At 33.6% G+C, this 22,314-nt stretch overlaps 1 protein-coding gene and 1 pseudogene across 2 annotated transcripts; one reads left to right on the plus strand and one right to left on the minus strand.

Annotated features, from left to right (window-relative positions):
* The first annotated feature begins 10,341 nt into the window (after positions 1 to 10,341).
* Positions 10,342 to 14,004, plus strand: LOC140990152 (polygalacturonase-1 non-catalytic subunit beta-like; annotated as a pseudogene).
* A 1,312-nt stretch (positions 14,005 to 15,316) lies between these two features.
* LOC140989529 (cyclin-T1-3-like) lies at positions 15,317 to 22,174 on the minus strand. Of its 2 annotated transcripts, none has more exons than XM_073458755.1 (7): positions 22,038 to 22,174; positions 20,306 to 20,543; positions 18,825 to 18,906; positions 17,677 to 17,811; positions 17,273 to 17,448; positions 17,036 to 17,187; positions 15,317 to 16,775 (listed from the first exon to the last, which is right to left on the minus strand). In XM_073458755.1, exons 2-7 carry the CDS (start codon positions 20,530 to 20,532, stop codon positions 15,706 to 15,708), a joined length of 1,842 nt encoding a protein of 613 aa, XP_073314856.1. In that variant the 5' UTR covers positions 20,533 to 20,543; positions 22,038 to 22,174; the 3' UTR covers positions 15,317 to 15,705. The 2 variants fall into 2 exon arrangements, with proteins under 2 accessions (XP_073314856.1, XP_073314855.1); XM_073458754.1 differs by having other exon boundaries at positions 20,306 to 20,636.
* Positions 22,175 to 22,314: the final 140 nt, after the last annotated feature.

Consider the following 22,314-nt stretch of genomic DNA (forward strand, 5'->3'; position numbering starts at 1 on the left):
AAAAAAAAAAAAAAAAAAAAAAAAAAAAAAAAAAAAAAAGAAGTCACAAAAACAATCAGAGAATTGGGGAGACGGACCTTCGGAGGATTGCCTGCAGAAGAAGCTTTCCGACTTTGTGGAGAATGAAACAAAGCCGAAGGACGTGGTGGGATTATTTTTGTGTCCTGAGGGAAGGCCTAGAGTCATGCTTTAATAGCATCATCTAATCATGGTTAAGAGAAATCATACGTAACCAAAATCCGAACCATGGTTAATATGTCTTATTTTTTTATAAACGCATAAAAAATATAATTTTTTGCGAAAAAAATATTTTTTTAATAATAATAATAATAACTAAAAAAGATGTGAAACCGTCGATAAGAGATTTTTTTTATAAATTATGTCGGTACTTATTACCAAAATTAATCATTTGTGAGTTGAAATGGATATCCAAGGTTTCTTGTGGGGACGTTGGATCAGGAGTTAAAAGCTCCTAATTTTGGGGAGGTTAGTGTACATATATACGTCTTTTTTATTTAGTAGTAAATGATTTCATTTTTTTGGAAACAAGATTTTTGGTTCGAGTGGTGACAGAGATTGGTTTGATAGAATTTGAATTGAGTCAATATTTTAAGTTAAATAGAGTTTGAGTAGGTTTCTTGTGAGACGGTCTCACGAATCTTTATTTGTGAGATATGTCAACCCTATCGATATTCACAATAAAAACTCATATTTTTAGTATAAAAAGTAATATTTTTTTATGGATAACTCAAATAAGAGATCTGTCTCACAAAATACGACCCGTGATACCATCTCACACAAGTTTTTGTCATAGAGTTTTCTATGAAAAATATGTAATTCCTGAGACTTTAGGAATTAAAGGTACTAGAAGATTATATGTAAATTTATATTTGGCTTTTATATCTTTTGTTCCGAATCAAATCAAAAAATACTATTAATTGTGATTCTATAATGTCAAATGCGCTCGAATGAATTAATTAATATCCACCCTCAACTCAACTGTAAGAATATAATGATTTAGTCGCCATCTTTTAGTATTATATTATAATATACATTTGATTATGACACGTTTATCCTGAAAGAGTTCATGGTTTATATATTTGTAGTTCATCTTACGTCAATATCTCATATTTAAGATATAATAGTAGTAATTATATCCTTTTCATATATTGTGTCAGTGGGTAAAATTAAACAAAATCAAAAGGTACTAATCTTTCTCTAAAGAACTAATTGAAATGTTGAAAAAGGGTGATGGGGGCCAACATTGAATAATCAATAATGGCTTGTGGGTCGTTCAGATAGGTAAGTCAACCGTCCGTAGAGAACTTGTGATGGTAATTGGCCCTTAGCCAAGTGAACGTGGCCTCAACCTTTCGATTCAATAATGTATATATTATATTTGTTTTCTTTTTTCTTTATTATATTTGTTTTCCTCCTTTTATCTTTTGCAAGCCAATTTGGATCAATAATGCCAATCTTTAATTGCGCATTGACATTTTCTATTTAACCTTTTTTTAATTGTTTCTTATTTGACAATAACTTTTACGTATATTGATTGGGAATTCCGAAAGTTTCAAGATTACCAGTTTAAGTCAATTGCTGATTTTAAAGTGTTAAAATTGGTCAAATTACAATTATCGCTCATGTGAAATATATGTGGAAAAAATTGGTCAAATTACAATTATCGCTCATGTGAAATATATGTGGAAAAGACATAAAAACTTTTGTGTTAAATTAAATGTTTGTATTGCTAAAAATAAAAATTTACGGTAAAAAATAAAATCTCTGACTCAAAAAATATATTAAGCTACACATTTTATAAAATTTTCTCCACCCAATTGTATATCTTCTTCACAAATCGAGATACATTTTTATAGAATTTCTTTGAAAATAATCCAAAAATAATTACATCATTATATACATAATCACACACTAATTTCCAATATTTTCAACTCTTATTTCAACACAATTCTTATTTTCAACACTCTTCCTTGTGGTGATGATCATGATACAATGATTATCTCCATTACGTGTTTTTATATTCTCTCGTTAAAACCTTACTAGGAAAAAACCCATTGGGATAAAACCATTGTAAGGAAAAAATAGTAAAGCCACGTAAACTCTCCCTCATGTTAACACAAACGATTCTTCACAAATTTCAAAAATTGTGCATCCCAATGTTATAAATATGATTTCTGAATATTATCGTAGGAACTAGGAAGTCCCTTTGCGAAGAGATCTTATGAGTTTTCACTTGATTGCATGTAACGAATATCAATATCTTTTTTTTCTCAAACTCTTTGGTAAATGTGAAGAACTTAGGGAAAATATGTTTAATTCTATCGTTTTCTATGTATCCTTCTTTCATTTAAGTAACACATGCAACATTATCTTCATATAATGTTACATACTTATTGTCGAATAATAATTTGCATGAGATTTGGATATGTTGGGTCATTGATTTTAGCCACACACATTCACGGCTTGCTTCATGTAGTGCAATAATCTCGGCCTGATTTGATAAAGTTGTTATGGGTGTTTGTTTATGTGAACGCCAAGAAATTGCAGTGCCTCGACGAGTAAATACATATCCGTTTTGGGAACGTGCCTTGTGTGGATCAGATAAGTACCAAGTATCAGCATAATCAATTATACTTTGATCGATATCTTTTGTGTAACGATCATGAGCCATTAGGCTGAACCAACATGGGTCTCGGCNGAATATAAAATAGATTCATACTAACGAATTCATCCATTATTTGGTGGAAGTAGCAATGGACCTATTTACCTATTTGAAGAGTAATTGGACAGACGGCAAGATTCCGGGTTTTTATTGCTTCGCGAGAGTTTTGTAAAACCCCTTTTGCTAGAAAATATGGCCATCCTCACCTCAATTTTTATTTACCCGGTCCATGTACGTCCCTCAAGATATAGGATAAAATAATGGGTTATTTTCATGACCCGCTATTACTTCAAGGTATGTAATGGTCAAAATATTTTTTACCATGTGGTATCAAAAGTCTGGATCATTGGATATTCTACAACCCTAAGGGTGAAAAGGTATAGATTAGAGGATCAAAGTTAAAAATAAAAAAAAAAACAATTTGGTCAATAATAAGTAGTCTTTCATTTCATACATACATTTTACATATATATTGTCTTTGCAGTTATTTCAACAATTATTAATAAAAACTCTATATATTGGACTCTTCCGTTGTTTCCAGTAAAAAAAGAATAATAAAAATATAAGTATTTTTTCAACAATGATTTAATCTTTCATCAAGATGTCGATGTAAAAATATCATAGCTTTAGTTTTTCTTGTGATGATGAGATACCATTTTCTTTAATGGTCTCATTTAGACCCAATAACTCAATATGAATTTCTACATCGAGAGTCCATGACATATAATATTTTCCCGTAATGTCGAGCGCAACAAATTCAAGCTTTGACAAATTTGACATGGTGGTACTAGAAAAATAACAATACATTTTTATTAATTAAATTCTAAATCTATTAATATGGAAATATAAAGTAACCGATAAATTATAAGTACAAGTATTCTTAAAAATAAAGAAAAAACGTAAGGCGAATATTCTCCAATAAATACAAGAATAGTGATCATAATAACCAAAATAATTATACAAAATAACCTTGAAAGAATCATCGTCTTCTTCTTCGAAAAAATGATTAAAATTTTTTTAGGAAGGGAGAGTGAGTTTGGAGTGATTGAATGTGTTTGTGAAATCATATTTATAGAACAAAAACTAGCCGTTTATGACCGTTTATACAAATACAAAATCTTAAAAAAATAAATGTATGTACATGCATAATTTTATGGTAAAAAAATATAAACAATGAAATAATCACATCACGTTATTATAATGAGGTGTTATAAAATCTTTTTATATAATAACATTATATTATATATTAACTATACACACAATAAAAATAAATAAACAGTAAAATAAATATTCTTACTTTTGAATATTGTTACATTTTTCTTGTGTTTTAGAGTTTGGAAAAATATGGAGAACCTTCGAATATCGTGCTTATAACGTATTAAAAATAAAAATTTACGGTAAAAAATAAAATCTCAAACTCACAAAATATATTAAACTACACACTTTATAAAATTTTATCCACTCAATTGTATATCTTCTTCATAAATTGAGAGACCTATTTATATAATTTATTTGAAAATAATCTAATAATAATTACATCATTATATACATTATCACACACTAATTTCAACACAACTCTTATTTTCAACATAAACAATCTTTTATTTAAAAAATAAAGCATATTTGTCCTATTTTCGAGGCTTTAGCGTAACAGACCTTAAAAAAATCATATGCAGAATTTTTTTTATTTTTTTTCCAATTTTTTTAACTCTTCCTCACGTTAACAATGAATTTGTATTTTTATTCATTTGCCTTGAATTTTTTCATTTTTGGTTATGTTACCATGAGTTTTTATTTTTAATCTTGTAAATTATATGTTTTTTTTCATTTTTTTTTCCTTCTTTGACTTGAGTCCATCGTTTCATGAAAACATAAACAAAAATAAAAAAATATACAAGTAACGTGACTAAAAATATAGAATCATCGTTAACATGAGTTAAAAAAAAAAAAAGAAAAATGCTCACATGACCTGACAAAAAAAATGTTATTTTCATAACTTAATAATATTAGCTGTAAACCATGGACGCTAGCTAGATGATGTTACATACAGCAACCCGCACATTGATGTGGCTGACTGGTTAAATATCCTATCAAGATATCATGAGTTGCAAGAATGAACTCAAAGAAATCGGTGTGAATAAGCAAAAAAGGTGGAGCATGTTATTTAATTCGATCCAAAGCAAAATATCTCATGATGCGTCCTATATTTCAAAAAAGAGTAGGTCTCATATGAGACGGTCTCACGAATCTTTATGTGTGAGACGTGTTAATCTTATCGATATTCACAATAAGAAGTAATACTCTTAACATAAAAAGTAATAATTTTTCATGGATGACCCAGATAAGAGATCTGTCTCACAAAATACGACCCGTGAGACCGTCTCACACAAGCTTTTGACTTAAAAAAAACAAATCCATCCGTGTTACAGTATGTTTCCATTCAAAATTAGCATTTTTAATTATAAAACATTTTTAATAAATAGTTGTAAAAGGAATTTTTGGGTTATGATTGTTATTTAAGTTGTTTAAATAAATGACATCATTTTTCAGAAAAACTTTTTATATTTAAAAAAGTAAAAAAAAAAATTAAAAAAAAAAAAGCGAGGGCGACTCGTAGAACATGATGCCAATGGAAACAAGTAGATATGGACATTGTGGGCTAAACTACTGCTTGCAGGAAGGACTGAAATGGGGACCAACAATTTAATGAGATGAATTCGTACACCAATCAAATTAAATTCAGATATCGTAAATATTTTGTTAAAAAATAAAGAAATAATTCATATACTAAGTATCAGTTTGACCATTTATTATTTAATTTAGACACCGGTCAAAATATTTAAGAAAATTATTAAAACAGATTAATTCTCATGTAGTCTCACATATTTATATTCGTGAGACGAAATGACCTGTTTCATAATTATAGTGAAAAGTAATACTTTTGACAATTCGACATAAAAAATAGTTTTTCCACTCAAATTAAATTATGTATCACACAATATATTTTCATAATATAACAAACTAACAAAAAATAATATTTTTTGCAATGAAAATAATATTTTGGACATAAAAGTAATATATTTTCTGTGCGAGGTCGATTTGAAGATCCATCACCAAGAGTTTCTGTGAATTAAATATTTATGCACACTCCAAAACGAATCGACTCCACATAAAAACTTTGAATTATTAAACTAAGAATATAAAATAAGTTTAATAGTGGAAAAATCACATTCCAAAACGAATCAACTCCACATAAAAACTTTGAATTATTAAAGATATTAGGTTTTTGATGTTTACGTATCATATTGAAAGCCAAAAAAGCACATGTGTATAACTCGTGTAAATGTTAGAATTAAACATCTATCACTAAATCAAAAATTTATATTTGTTAGTCGATAAACAATTTTTTTTATATATGTGTAGTAACGCAAAGCCCCGTACTCAGTCACGAGTGAAAATGAGGTTCTGCACCTACTTGAGAGTTAATAGATCTGACTTATAGGCTCATGAAAAAAAACATGTCTTAGTGCTGTTGATGTCATCTGTAAGCTCAGATTTGTAAATTATTTAAACAAACTGATAATAGTGGAAGCGCACATATAATTTATTTAATCACAATACATTGTCAAAATAGTGCAAGCCAAAACAATAATATGACATAATATAACATGATTTATTGAACAGATTTGCCATAAATTTTTTTGGGAAGTGGCTCTGATTATCTCCTGTTGATATGATTATTCAATTAAGAAAAGCAAACATACTCGAAAATGGAGTCACGTCCTCGATTGATTAAATAAAGAACGTTGTGTCGTCCCTATCTTTTGAAACAAGCAACGATTTGTTAGACTATAGATTGCCATTCATGGACTTTATATATTAAAAGGAACAACTTTCATGTTATAACAGGAGCCCCCAGTATTTCTGTCTCTTTTTTTCTACTGATTTCTCTTGCAAGAATTTTGCGTTTTTTTTTCCCTAATAAATGGAGCTATTTATAGGCCAAAAAAAAAGGAAAGTATGTTGTCAAGTGTCTAGGATGTTTTGACACATATCTTTTCTATATAGTTTTAGAAATAACCCATATATATATATATATATGCATTATTATTATTTTATTTATTTATGTATTATTATTATGTTTGGTATATTACATGATCAAAGACATTCGAAATCAATCTCATCATTTTCTTGTTACTAACCATATATCAGTAAAGACAATCTCACTCATTAAAATCTAACATCTCTCTTTTACATCTAACCTAGTCAATCAGATAAAATGGCGCAACATCAGGAACTTGACTCACGAAAGTTTTTCAGATGGTCACTCGTTCAATTATTACTCTCAATGATAAACGCCTAACCCAATATTAAATATGTCCAATTTAAAAGAACATAGATAAATTTTGTTTTTCAATATCACAAAAGGGTGACCAATAAAAAAATTACTTTTTGAAATTATTTCTATTTTATGAATTTCGAAGGGTAAACTCCAGGGTTCCAGGCTTCCAGCTTATAATCGTACGTAGCAAGTTCTATTATCTCACACCATGTAACCAGCTGGGGCAACCCATATGGCCTAGTCTATCTGAAACACTGGCACGCTTTAAATTTCAAGACCTTCATCGATTTTTATTTGTCATATGCGATGCCTATTTTTATTGTATTTGGTAATTTATTCTCCCAAATTTTTACAATTTGGTGGTACTTTTCTTTCCAATTTCATGGTATAAAATTTGCAAATTTGTTGGTGTCAATAATGATTATGCTTCAATATCATGACATTCCCATGTGCCTAATTCATTCTTTGGTTTTTTTTTTTTAAAAGACGTGAGTACAACTTTGAGTTTATTGAATTCAAAGGCCAATTTAGCAGGCAACGAAGGGGCAAATTATTTAAACTAGGCATTCTCAACGGTTCCGGTCCAGTTCCAACCGGTTCTGGATCTACCGATGTTGGAACCGTTAAGAACCAGTCCAAAGCACCTTGGACCAATTCGATCCATTACTTGAACCGGTAGTGGATGGATTAGTTCCGGGTCGGTTCCAACTGGTAGTGGATGTGTAAATTTGACGTTTAATATTGTCTTATTTTTAAAAAATGGAAAATAATCTTATTGTTATTTTGGATATTCCGATAACTTTATCCTATAAGATTGAGATAAGATTTCATTGTGTTTAATTTTTTAAGGATATACATAAATTATATATCATAATAACATGCATATCTTTCATTGTCATATACTGATATTTGATGTTAATTATCTTGATTATCATATTTCAGGTTTTAGAAATGATATATGTGTTTGTTTAGATAAGATCGATAAATATGTATTGGAAATGTGTCTAAGTTCGTGTTGTAAATTTTCTAAACGCTGTATGTGATAATGATGAGGTGCATGTGATATTTGTTTAACTTCCTGAGGAGTTTTCAAGTAGATACATGTTTGATAATACCTATATTATGATGTAAAAGCATCAGTTGAAGTGCGTGACTTTTGGAGAAGAAAAGGTCTTACTGCTCATTCTGTGTCGCGACAATTGCTGCAACAAATTTTGACAAAACCACTATATCATTCTGATTTGGAGAGTTTCAATTGTCAATGGTGCATAAACACTCAGAGCTTCGTGATTCATTCTTCGGGAGGAAAAGATGACGTTCTCATGAGAGAACAATCTGCACTTTCGATAGGAGTCCAAGTTGACAGATATTGAAAACGAGCAGTATTCGCTAGGTGAAATATATTAAATATGTTCATCACAGAGGCGTCACTAGAAAAGATTGAGTTTTTTTATTTGAACAAGTCCTTGTATGATCATAAAATTGTATATTTGGTTGAATCACTTAAACTTTGGGCGTGATCCCATGAATGTAGATCTATTGGACCAAAATTCATTAAAATTACGATATTCTCGTATTCTATATTTAATTATTCACTCACTTAATAAACTACAAAGAAAACATCACTACTATTGCAAAAAATACAATTTTTAGGATGTACCGGTTCAACTCGTGTTTTTATTTTAAAAAAAAATTTAACTGGTTTTGATTCTTGATGGGATGCGGACTTACCGGATCTAATCCAAAAGTAGTTTCATCCGGTTCATAGTGAAAAACTGGTCTGATCCATTCACTAATTGATTTTGGCTGATTCTGGAACAGGTTAAACCGAAACGGTTCATGTTCCGGTATTAATGGGCCGGTTCAGAGTCGAACCAACCCGTTAAGCATATCTAATTTAAATAATAAAGAATCAAACAAAAATTATCTCAATCTATACATGCATAATTTATTATTAATATTCATAGCATATATCTATACCGAATACTTTATATATAAATATAAAGTATTTTTATTCGTATACCAAGAGTACTTANAAGCAGATTATTTAATCTAAGAATTTTTTTTTAAAAAAAGAATATTCATATTGATTTTTTTCCCAATTACATCTTTGTGGGAATATTTTGCATCTATAGTAAATATTTCATATAAGAAAACTCCATTAATTTAGAATTTACTGATCTTAAAAAAAGGTCCATTCTCTAATTTTTAATATGGAAAAACCCTAAATATTGAAATGTTGTATTTTTGTTCTCAAAACAGCCCGAACCTTCATCTATCAAATAAATTAATACTTTTGTCGGATTATTTATTCCAAAATTTTTAACGAGTAAATCAATCAATTCAATATATATATTTTTTATTCACAACTAATATATCGCATGATTAATTTTGCTTGAATTTACAAAATACATTTATAGCTTGAAGCTGGAAATTAAAAGTAATTGATAAAACAAAATTCTTATAAATTGGTATTAACGAAGTAAATTTTACTAAAGAAATCAAGTTTCCTTATAAATTATAATCGTATTTATTCTAATATTTTTAATTATGAAATTCAAAAAATTTAATTTAATTTTAACTCGATTAAATAAATGTACGCATGCGAAAATATATATATAAATATAAAGTATTTTTATTCGTATACCAAGAGTACTTACAACACCGCATCTCTTAGAACTCCATGTATGCCCCCCCAACATAAAATTGAAATTAAACCCGTAATATACAGAATTAATCATTCTTTATTAAATTAAAATATTTCTAAATTTATTTTTAGTTGTCCTAAAATTATAACTTTGCTCTATATATAAATGACAATAAATCATTTTAGACCTTTCTTCCACGACTAAAAAATAATATTAAAAGAGACCAAAACGAAAAGAAATATTTCCCGTTATGATTTGATGCTCATGGAATATAAATTTTGCGATAGCCAAAAATTATAATAATCGAATGACATATTTATATATGAAAAGTCATTATTCATGTAGTTTGTGAAAAGCTAGCTAGCTAGCATCGACTCAATTATGTGACGATAGTTCAAAAATAATGATCGGTTCACATTTTAAATAAAGGGTTGTTGTGTCTATAGCTCATAACACATAACATTAATGTCACAAATTTGAGACAAAATATCAAGTTCGATATCTTTTAAATACTTTATAAATATTAACAATGGACACATATATCATATATTATTAAATAATGAAGTCTTTTATTCTGTTAAATTTCAATTTTAGTTCTGTATTTTTTTTATTTTTGATAATTTTATTCATTTTTTTTATTGAAAGTGTTGATGTATAAATATAATAATATGGCGGAGACAATAAAAATGGAGGTTAGCGGACCGTTTTTAAAATATGGCTTATTTTAAGATCAAAATCTTCAAGTTATTTATTTGAGCTGATCATGGTATAATTGCATTTCTTAAGTTAATCCATAATAATCGAACTTGTAAATTTGACTCAGATTAAAATTGACGCTTGTCATTTTATAAAAAATTATAATTAATGATAATTGTATAATTCAAATATTTTGAATGACACATTATTTAAATATTATATTTTAATCGATCTCTTATATATATGTATTTAATGTTCTCTCAACAATCTTATTGTTCCCAAAGATGTTAGAAGAATGAAANAGGAAAAAGAGTCAAACTCTTGCCTCGACTATTTTTTTTTTAGCCATTTGGTTCACCCATTTCTATCCCGAGTTTTCTCAAGACAAACAAAAGAATACCATACCAACACATTCTTGATTACTCCACGGTATCAGTATGCCATCAGCCACAGCTCCTCCTCCTCCTCCTCCTCCTCCTCCTCAGCTACTATAATCCGCCACTCAGCAGCAGCGCAAACCCCTCCAACCTTAAAATCTCATTCCTCAATGCTTTTGTTGTGTATATCCAGGTTCGAGTTACCGCAGCCGGAGAAAACCCATTTACCCCGAAAGCCTACGTAACACGTTACTGGGAGAAACGGATATCGAACAACTTGACAAAGCCATCGTTCTTACTCGACAAGGCTTCGCCGCTCACTGCCACCGATTACGCGGCCTTCTCTAGACTTGCAGATCAAAACTCTCTGTCAACTCAGCTTACTGATTTCTGCGCGAAGGCAGATCTTTTGTGCTTCTCCGATTTAGCTGCTCCCAGCCTGGAGAAACACTCCCAAGAGATGTGAACTTCGCCAACTACGTCTTCGAGAACTCCACAAACTACGGCACCAAACGCCGCGGTGGAGTTGATTCCTTCACTCAATACGTCGTCGAGGACACCTTCCGTCGCTACAGCCGTGGATCCACCGACCATGACGACAAGTCCACCGTCTACGCGAACGACTCAAGTGTGATAGACGATAGATTCAACACATACGGCACCGCTGCCACAGGCGGAAAAGGGGAATTCAACAACTACAACACTAAAGTAAATGTGCCCGGTGCCCGGTTTACATCCTACTCCGACAGAAGCAATGCAAGGAAACAATCGTTCATACTATATTCCAACCAGGCCAATGCCGGAGATCAGAGTTTCACAAGCTACGGCAAGAAGGGAAACAATTCTGGCAATGAATTCAAGAGCTACGGGGACGACTTAGCTAATGTAATAGTCTCCACTTTCACCAACTATGGCGAAAGCAGGAATGCTCCGAAGGATACTTTCAGTTCATATCGGAATAATTCGAATGTCCCTGGGAATTCTTTTAGAAATTATGGCGCCGAAAGCCGGACTCCAAACGATACTTTCACTACCTATGGGAGTAATGCAAATGTGCCCGCACAACTACAAAAACGGCAAACGACAACGGATTGTCGTAGCCATTTTAAAACTGTTGTAACTGAGGGTGTTGTTGAAAGTCCGTTCAACGACAACAGTTTTTATCCGTTGTGGTAGATCAAATTTGCGACGGATTTCAAAAACCGTCGCAAATAAAAATAGTGACGAGTTTGAATAAAACCGTCGCTAGTTCAAATTAGCGACGGTTGATTTAAAATTAGCGACAGGTAACAATGAAGTCCGTCGCTAATATTAGCGACGGTCAGTAATCAAGATATCCGTCGCTAATTTGTTTCGAAAAATAAAAAAAAATACTTTTAATAATTTAATAAATCTAAAAGAAACTAATAATCCAAACTAAAATCGTGTAAAAGAAAAAAAATTTTAAATGTTGTGAAGTAGTAAAATCGTGTAAAAAAGAAAAATTTTAAGTGTTATGAATTGGTTAGAAAAATTTTACGTGTTGTGTGAAAGTGATAAAATTGTGTAAGAGAGAAATTTTAAGTGTTGTGTGAAGTGAAAAAATGGTGTAAAAGAGAAAAATTTTAAGTGTTGTGAAGTGTTGGGAGGAAAATGGATCGAAAATGGAGATATGTATAGACAGTTTGCGACGGATTTTGGTTAAACCGTCTCTATTGGCGACGGTAAATGCTAAACCGTCGCATATTTTTATTTGTCAACGGTTTGGATTTAAACCGTCGCTAACATTAGCGACAGTTTTAAAACAATGTCGCTAATGTTAGCGACGGTTTTTATTTAACCGTCGTTAAATTTAAATTTAGCGACGGTATATTGCAACGTTTTCCAAAACCGTTGTTGTTTGTCAAAAAACCACGCTAATCGACAACGGTTTCTTCAAACCGTTGTCAATTGTCCAAAAAACACGCTAATAGACAACGGTTCATAGAACCGTTGTCGTTGATCCCAAAAACCGTTATCTTTGACCCCCAAAGATAACGGTTTTTAAAAACCGTTGTCTTTGACAAACCGTTGTCTTTGCCCCCAAAAGACAACGGTTTTCGATAAAACCGTTGTTAAAAACATACGACAACGGTTTTTCAGAAAAACCGTTGTCGTATGTGTGTTGTTGTGTGTAGAATTTCTTGTAGTGCCGAAAATAATTTCAAAAATTATGGCTCTGAAAGTAGTAAACCAGTAGTGAGTTTCAAGAATTACAGGGATAATGGTAACGTAGGAGACGACAATTTCCAATCTTATGCCAAAAAATCCAACGCTGGAAAGGTGGATTTCCTCAATTATGCACAGACATTCAATGAAGGCACTGACACATTTAGTGGCTATGGCAAGAATGCCGCTGACCCAGTGACTGTCGGCTTCAAGATTTATGGAATCAACAATACTTTCAAAGATTATGAGAAAAGGGGTGTCACGTTTAGCAGCTACGCTAATGATAGCTCCTCGGTGGTGTCTTCTTTAGTATCCCGGGGTAAAAAGGTACACTCACGGGTGATCGAGCCAGGGAAGTTCTTCCGGGAGGAGATGCTCAAGAGTGGTACAATCATGCCAATGCCAGATATTCAAGATAAAATGCCGAAAAGGTCGTTTTTGCCTCGGACGATCGTGTCCAAATTACCTTTTTCAACCTCGAAGTTGGCGGAAATGAAAAGGCTTTACAATGCAAGTGATGACTCCGGTGTTGCGAACATCATGATCGAGTCGTTGAAAGATTGCGAAAGGGAGACGAGTCCCGGTGAGGTCAAGCGATGCGTGGCGTCGATTGAAGATATGATTGACTTTGCCACGTCTGTGTTAGGACGGAACGTGACGGTCCGATCCACAGAGAACATTCAAGGGTCGAAAGGTGATATCACGATTGGAGATGTCAAAGGAATCAACGGAGGAAAAGTAACCAAATCGGCATCATGTCATCAAAGTCTTTACTTCTATATGATCTACTATTGCCATTCGGTTCCAAAAGTCCGGGTATACGAAGCGGATATTCTCGACCCCAAATCGAGGGTTAAAATCAACCATGGTGTTGCCGTTTGCCATTTGGATACTTCATCTTGGAGTCAGGGCCATGGAGCCTTCATTGCATTGGGATCCAAACCCGGTAAAATCGAGGTGTGTCATTGGATCTTTCAGAATGATATGACTTGGACGACTGCAGATTGAGATCCGACCCAACTCTCTTTTTATGTTCAAAATGAGATCCGACCCGGTACGTTTAAATATGTGGGCATGAATAAATTATGTATGTGTTTGCGGTATCGATCTTACTAGAAACAAAATATGCATAATTTTGCTGTGCCAATTTTTGGACATCCAACCAATAAAATAAGTTGAGAAGTGACGGGTCATAAATATTATTTGGTCAGCATAATTGATTACTGCTAAGCAGAGGTGTATATCCATGGACATATACATAAATGGTCCCTGATTCTCCAGTCACCAAAAATCCATTTATATGCATTTTGCATGCGAAGAATTATGCTACTCAGTTGAAAATCTTTTAACACATTATTTTTCCCCCTTTGGAAAGATTCTAAATGTGTGATTAAGCCTTTCCTAAAAAAAAGTAGGATAAAAGACTCGAGCATCTTGATATTCAAAGGTTCGTGTGAAAGTAGGCTTTGGAGAATTATATTCGTGGGATAAAACATATTTATATAGAATAGGTATCTTGTGAGACGATCTCACGGATCTTTATTCGTATAACGGGTCAATTTTGTTCATATTTACAATAAAAAAATAATATTTTTGACATAAAAAATAATATTTTTCATGGGTGACGCAAATAGAATATATGTCTCACAAAATTGACTCGCGAAACCATCTCACAATGGTTTTTATGATTTATATATTGATAGTTGCTGGAGATTAACTCTCAGAGAAAATTGTAATCCAATGCACAAAAAAATTAAAATTGATATATATGTTAATGTTTGGATATATTTTATCTCTGAACGTACACGTATTTGTCACCAAAAAAAACCCCTACTAATTTTAATTTTTTTAAAAAAAATAATAATTTGGTGGTCACATTTTCAAACACCACTTTTACATAACTAGTATCTAATTGTCTCCCAAAAAAACTAGTATCTAAAATATGACATAAAAATTGTTAAGTAAATTTGTAAATTTATCCTAAATTTGTCTTTATTTTCCCAGACAGCAATTAAATATAAAAATTTAAATTCTGGCCAAGTGTGACTTTTCGATGTACAAATTTATTTATATTTTTTTATCATTTTATTCGAAGTTATTAAATGATTCATAGATTTTTATAAAATATTGAACCTTTTTCCTTAAAATAAAAGCGTAAATCTATTACTTATTTTAATTAATATATGAATGGTCCATTCATTTACGCTACCGATAGAGTTGAAACATGAACATTGGTCCACACAGATGTAGCAGTTGATTCAGAAATCACTAATAATGCACAAGAGCAGAATATTCGCATCAGTCACTCAAACTTTAGAGACAGCCCCAACATTTGCCACGTAACGGGCTTCAAATCCAGGATAATGTCACGGAAAGAAATAAATAGTAGACATCAAACTGGACTCAACATCTCGAATCACTCAAAATTGCAATATTTTTGTACCATTTCTTGGTTCCTTTTACTTCGAAGATAAACATAAACTTGGCTAATCACCATTCACAAATACACTAGAATTTTTATCTCCTCTTCTTCCTTTTCCCGTTATTACATAAAGCTCTCGATGACAGCGTATAGGATAACCAATAATGAAGGTAAACCAACGTAGCAATGGATCCAACACTCTTCAATTAGTGGTTTGCATGATCAAGTAGTGTCATAAAACTTCTTTGGTTATATGTCTTATCAAACCAATGGGGATCAAAAAATACTTCCGGTCCAACATGTAAAACACAAGACGTGCTCCCTGCATACCTGAGCAATCAGTGAATATATCAAACATGGTTCTCCTGTGCGTGCCTTTTGTTGCCTCTTTCTGAATGATCAAGCCTCCTCACTCCATTTCTATCCTCTGAATACTCCTGGTGACTTTGTTTATGGGATCCTGATACATGATCAATCAGCTGTTTTCCCTCCTGTGGTTTTTCCAAAGGGCTATTTGCTTTTCTTTTGCGAATGCTTGTCCTAGGTGACCGTTCATCATCAAACGATTCGACTTCTCCTTCCTCTACAGGATCAAAATCACCTCCATATGAGGACTGCCCTTTAGTAGATTGGTAATGACCATCTCTGGCCTCATATGGAAATTTGATGGGTTGAGAATTCTCATGGTCTTGTTTAATTGAAGGTTTAGACCAGCTTTGCTTTTTCCTTTCGTGTTTAATCTTTTCACTCTCACCAGGCACTTCAACGTCCTCCAGTTCCCTCTCAAGCTCGTCCATTTGGTCCGTTTTATGAGTTATGTCTCCGCGGGCCTTCCTCCGCTCCAAGGCTGCTTTGACCTTCTCTCTGTCGATTTTTTTCATAGCATCTTGAGGTGACTGGACAACTGCACCATCCTTGTTAGACAAATTTTTGCCGTGATATTTATCATTTGGTTCTACTGGATCCCTTGTTTCAATCCGACCCGAATTCCCTTCTTGATCACGATTTCCATGTCCTTCACTCCCAACCCTTGTTTTATTCTGGACATCCTCTGTGTTCACAACACGAGGTGTTGCTTCAAATTCACGCTTCTCGGTATCATTAAGCTCATAATCTCTTTTGAGATCCAAATTGCTACCTTTTTGGGATCGTCCATATTCAGTATTTTGCATTTGAGTAGTTCTTGAAAGCCCACTGTGATCATCAGAAGATGGCTGATCCGGAAGTGATCTTGATTGTGCTGGCTTCGATGAAACTGCCTTCGTAGTAGCACCACCATGGGAATTGGTAACATGCTCTTCAGTAGGAGGGCCTTTCGATGGAGGTCGTTGAGCCCCAGAAGCACTCCCTTCGGCTTCACTAGCCTGAGCTGGTGGCACTCTGTTTTGTTCATAGAGTTCTAACATCTGATTACTAACCTCTGCAAAGAACAAGACATCCAGTCGAAAAGAAATATTTAAAAAATGGGGAAAAAGTTGATGGATTATCTTATATCCCATTGCAATCAAGCGTATTATCCTAGACCCTTCCCTAATCCCCTTCATCATAATTATGAGCTAAAAAAATCAAATTCAACAAGAAGCACCATCTTTTCGAACATTCGTCGTGTTCTAGAGAGGTGAGACCTATTCCATGCTAGCATGATGTTGATGTGCAAGCTACCAAAGGGAAGGCACCAACCCTCCAATTGGCGGGGGGTGACATCAAACTCCTGCCACCAAACCTTCTCGCCATCAGATGGGAGCTTTACTTTGAGGAACTTGGCAGCAAGGAAAATAGCACCAGCTGCAATATGGTGGGGCTTAAATTGCAAACATAGAGATGTCCGGAGCCTGCGTTCCGTTTTCTCAGGTCAAATGCAGGAAGAATTGCCATGGATAGGATATTATCATGACTCATCTAAAGAAAATATCATACCCATCGTTGACAAAATTCCATGCAACTTGAGCTAGAGCATTTTGAGCAACCTGAAATTTCTTAATTGCCTCAACAAGTGGTTTATATGGATGCTGTAAATTAAGATCAAAACCAAGCGTTGCCAGAACAACCCTTTCCCCCTGTAAAATAAGTTCCTTTTGTTGCTCATATACCTCCTGTACAAAGGATTAAAAATAAATGACTGTCATATAAAAGAGAGACAACACCTCATCACAAAATCCAAATTGGAAAAACAAAGAATTCAGATTGCAAACTTGCAAAAAGTTTTCCATATATAGGCATCTTCTGAAAAACTGGTGAGCCAAAAGCAGATGCAAACAAACAATCAGGCTCAACCAGTTAAATTCAACTAGAAAGTAGCTACAGGAACAAAGTAACGTCACCTTCTGTTTGATCCTTTGCATGGCTGCAGCATCCTTCTTATGAATAATTTCGTATGACACGAGAATTACATCTTTTAGAGGACGAGGAGTTTCTTCAACCTTGCCGGCCAGAAACATACATACTGTGGCAATGGTCTGCAAAGAAGAGGAAATAAGACCCGGTTTTTAATCACCTTCACAATAAAGTCGTTGAAGAAAGTGACAGTACACAGATGATTCAACTGAATATACACATCTCCACCTGAAGTTTTTATATGTTGCGTATCTTTATAAATTCATCAGTTTTGTACTTTTTCTCACTGTTAACCTATCTTTTTGGCTTCACTTAGCCTGTTTGACTATCATAATCGAAGATCTGGCTTCATAGGGATGAAACAGAATAAACAGGCACACACATAGCCATAATCATCCAGCCACGACAACCACCCACACATAGACAACAGTCACCACACACCAAATAATCCCCAAAGAATTTAGTCATAAATCCCCAAAGAATTTAGTCATAAATCCCATCATTAGGTCTCAGTTTCTCACTTCGAAAACTAGAACAGTCTGTTACACACTCCTACTTGATTCACATTTCCAGCAAAAACCATCATAACGAGTAACTGGAGGATAAGATACAACACCATCTAACTTGAAGAAGTTGATGAGCTTGACACAGTCACCTAAAAATTTCTTATCGGTGGAAAAGCATTTAAATAAGGTAGCCATAAAACTTTGGAGATTAAATTTCATGGTGGTAAAACTCCAACAGATACAAGTGCCATTTTCTATACAATCCATAGCAAACATTAAATGTAAACAGTAGTTAAAAATTCCAGATTGTATAATAAACTGCCATCATGAGAAGGAAGATTAAAAATAAAACCATTAAAAACACAACAATCACATCGTGTTCCTTTCTCATTTTAAAATCAACCCCAACTTACAAGTAGCCCTGATTCAACAATTCATAACTTCCAGAATAGAACAAGCAATTATTTTTAGAAAGATTCTGAAGAAAGAAGAATTTCATATCCACAATCAGTTCACGAGATGTTAATCTCGTAAACATTATGTGTGCTCATTCTCAACCGAAGCAACTTACTATAGAAGTCCTCAACTCCAAACCAAATTAAGAGCAAAGGGAGAATAAACTAACTCACCCTCCTATCATTCTTCACATGGGACTGACGAAGGAAGAACCGATGACAAAATATAATTGCCGTAGCAATTGTGACCTGAGGCCTGCAATCATGAAACATCCAACATCGAGCTAAGATAAATTTCATAGCATTTTAAATTCATACGCTTCAATGAAAAAGCTAAAGTGCAGTTAACAACCAAAAAACAGGATGGTGAACTAAATCAGTATGTCAACAGATTCTAAAGATAACCAACAGGAGGCATCTGCCAGTTAAGGCTGTTTTGCCTAGAAGAACAATTGTTATAGTAATGGACTTGAAAATCAACAAGCATTCAACAAAGTAGCCCCAAAACAGACTGAAGAGACAAGTCAACTCCCTTTTATGAGATTTAAGAACCATTGGATAAGAGGGTTGTTACAGTTCAACAGGGACTTGGGTATATTTCTAAGTCGAAAAAGATGATAAGCTGGCTGATGCCAGTGGTTTGAGGAAATATCTTCGACATAATAAGAGCAAGCTGGCAATCGAAGATAATTCCTAAAATCGATGGTCATACAGAGTGATAAGAAGAAGACACTAAAGACTAATGGCAGTGGCACAAGCCTGCCTATTCTTAGCGGCGAAAGTATGTACAGCGAGAAGCATAAAAAATTCTAGCACATATGTGTGCCTCTTAAAATGATGCCATCAAATCCCCAATCCTTTTATTGGTATGTGAGACAGCTGTCGGACGATTAGGGCTGCCAACCGCAGCGCAGTGAGGGAATCCTTCAGTCCAAGATACAAATCCACCCTATCTCTAAACTGAAATAATAAATTGGGGCAGGGAATTTTCCTTTTTTTTCTTGCTAAGCTCAATAGCTATAACACACCCAAGTCTCCACTCAGACAAAGTTATGGTAATACCTTGCAAAGCAGTAAACAAACTAACACAATCAATTTCAAAGAGCATATGCTACATAGACACAAAAGGAAATTAAAACATAAATTTTCCTTCTCCCTTTATTCTCATGACATTTAAAGAGATAGAAGCAAGAATTGTTACCTATATCCTACCTAGCACATGCATTGTTCCCTTGCATGGATATCTTCCATTAGACATACACCATAAAATAAACATGACATAAACTCACAATTGGAACCTCGATCACTATGCATATGCTACACACATAGTAAGAAAACATATGCAGGCATATAAATAGTAATCACCATGCATACACACAATCCATCGATATAACTCTCAGGGTATAAAAATACTTCACTTGATACCACAGATGACCATCATATCACTTCTATCTCAAAATATCTCTATGGCAGAAAGTCAATGTTGTGTGATGTTTATGCTTGTGAAACGAACATGAATTCATATGCTTCTTAGAAATAAAATAAAACAAACAAAAAGCGAGAAAATCAACCAAATAGAGCTTATTTAAGAACTTCTACCGCTAACGAGAACTTACACTTGATGAATCACCAATCTCCACAGGAAAAAAACTTACACTTTAAGTCTCATGCCTAAATCTTGTAAGAATGTGCAATATGACTTCCGCAGGTAATTTTCTTTCTTCAAATCAATTCCATCTCGTCTAGAAGGGGAATTTTCTTCAATTTCCTTCCTAGAGAAATACCACTGCCCACCACCTTCTTCTGGTTTTTCCTGGGAAATCCTTGAATGTCCTTCAGGTGCTCCACGATATGAGGGCTCACCAGACAAGAGACCAGCCATTTGAAACTTTGCTTTCCCACCAAAAAGTTTAAAAGAAAGCCAGATGATGTCTCGTGTGTTAGCAAGATATGCTCAAATAACAGTTATCCATCAACAACTGCAAACTAGATTTTAATAGAGTAAGAGCCGGTGAAACAGATAAATACAGCAGTTAATCATGTAACTTACAAGAAACTCAAATTTTTAAAAAAGAGAAAAAAAAGGAAAAGGACATAAATGAAGAGATTGAATTATGAAACCTCAAGGAGTCTGTCACCATCAATATTCAAAAGAACAAGTAAATTGTACTCTGGTAAGCACCAATATTTTCAGATTGAAACATACATCAGACCATAAGCTCAACAGCATGTTATTTTTTCTTTTTTCTTTCTTTCCTTTTTTTTTTCCGAATGGAACCCAAAAAAACACTTGATCTGAAAACCTTCAAGCAAGAATATGATTTTAAAACAATGGCAATTCGTTTAAACAACTAAAAGTTCTGGCATTGATATCCTCAAAATGATCCAGTGGAGCATGCACATTACACCAAATGGCTAGAGTAGGAAGGGAGAAAGACAGAAACTAAGCAAATATAGATGCCTACTTCTTGGGTGAATTTATTTATGCCTCCACAATTCATAAGTGAACATATAATATCAGGAAAGCAGATCCTAGGCTTCACATGTCCCAACAAATTTTGTTTCACACTAAATAAAGGTCGGTACAACTCAGTCGGTTACACCAACGGCTTGCAATAAAATGAATTTATGTCTGAGATTCACAGCACAATCCATCAAAAAATTGACATAGCAACTTCTGAAAACTTAAAGGTTTTTATTACCATTTTCCTAGACTAAAGATGGCTATCCACAGAAAGCTTCTTCATTAAGATTCTGCCAAAAAACCCTAGTTACAGGATTTGATTAAAAATTAGATATATAGAAGGGTAAGAATGGGAGCGGGAGCTCATAATTTAAATTTATCCTTGGCATTCACCAAAATTCTTGAAAATTTATATTCAACTAGTTGACTTCCAAGGTTCAACACTCACGCTCCAGCTTCTCACTTTAGCCAGTAGAATCCAAATAGACAGGCCAACGTATACAGCTACTGTTTATGCAAGTTGATAAAGGGAAACGAAACACCACAAGAAGTGCTTAATTCGGTCAAGTAAAACAAGCATCTTCAAGACCTAAGCACCAATAAATGATATGTCGTTTATCAAGCTTACAGTTTCACCAATAAACTAAACCGAACTGGGGAAACAAGGCAGAGTAAAATAAATAAGCCCATAACATTCTAGGGCTTTTCCATCATCCAAACACTCGAAAGAAAGAAGAGTCAAGATTTCAAAGTAAATACATCCGCGGATTTGGGATTCATACACTGAATATGAAATTTTGGAGAGCACAAGATTCGATTGTTTTAGCACAATAGCAATACACAAGTCCCAAGTCATACAAAACACGAAAATTAGGGCAAGATTGACTTCAACTGAATATAGCATCTCAAGAATACAATCTTACCATTCGCCGCCGGGACAGGACAGAATCTCTTCACGCGGTAGATTCGGTGGCTCCTATAGTAGTACTCCAACGCTTCGGCCAGGGCTGAGAAGGAACGAGGATCCGTGACTGTATCTTTGGTCTCTAAAAAGTTCACAATTTATTGTGTTATATACATTTATCAATTTTCAGTCTAGACTAGATTCATAAGCGAAATATCTACTGGGTTTGGGCCGTCGTGGGTTCAGTCTTTTCAGGCCTTGTTAGTAAAAACTTGACCTAGGCCCACTCATTTTAT

This window comes from Primulina huaijiensis, chromosome 12 (genome assembly GCF_012295235.1).
Source record: "Primulina huaijiensis isolate GDHJ02 chromosome 12, ASM1229523v2, whole genome shotgun sequence".
Classification (NCBI taxonomy): Eukaryota; Viridiplantae; Streptophyta; class Magnoliopsida; order Lamiales; family Gesneriaceae; genus Primulina; species Primulina huaijiensis.

Excerpts from the sequence above, each read along its gene's own strand:
- LOC140989529 (XM_073458755.1), bottom strand. The coding sequence starts at position 20,532 with ATGGCTGGTCTCTTGTCTGGTGAGCCCTCATATCGTGGAGCACCTGAA. Across the intron at positions 18,907-20,305 it reads TTAGGCATGAGACTTAAAGT|GCCTCAGGTCACAATTGCTA; the intron begins GTAAGTTTTTTT and ends TCATGATTGCAG. Across the intron at positions 16,776-17,035 it reads CACCCCCCGCCAATTGGAGG|AGGTTAGTAATCAGATGTTA; the intron begins GTTGGTGCCTTC and ends TGTTCTTTGCAG.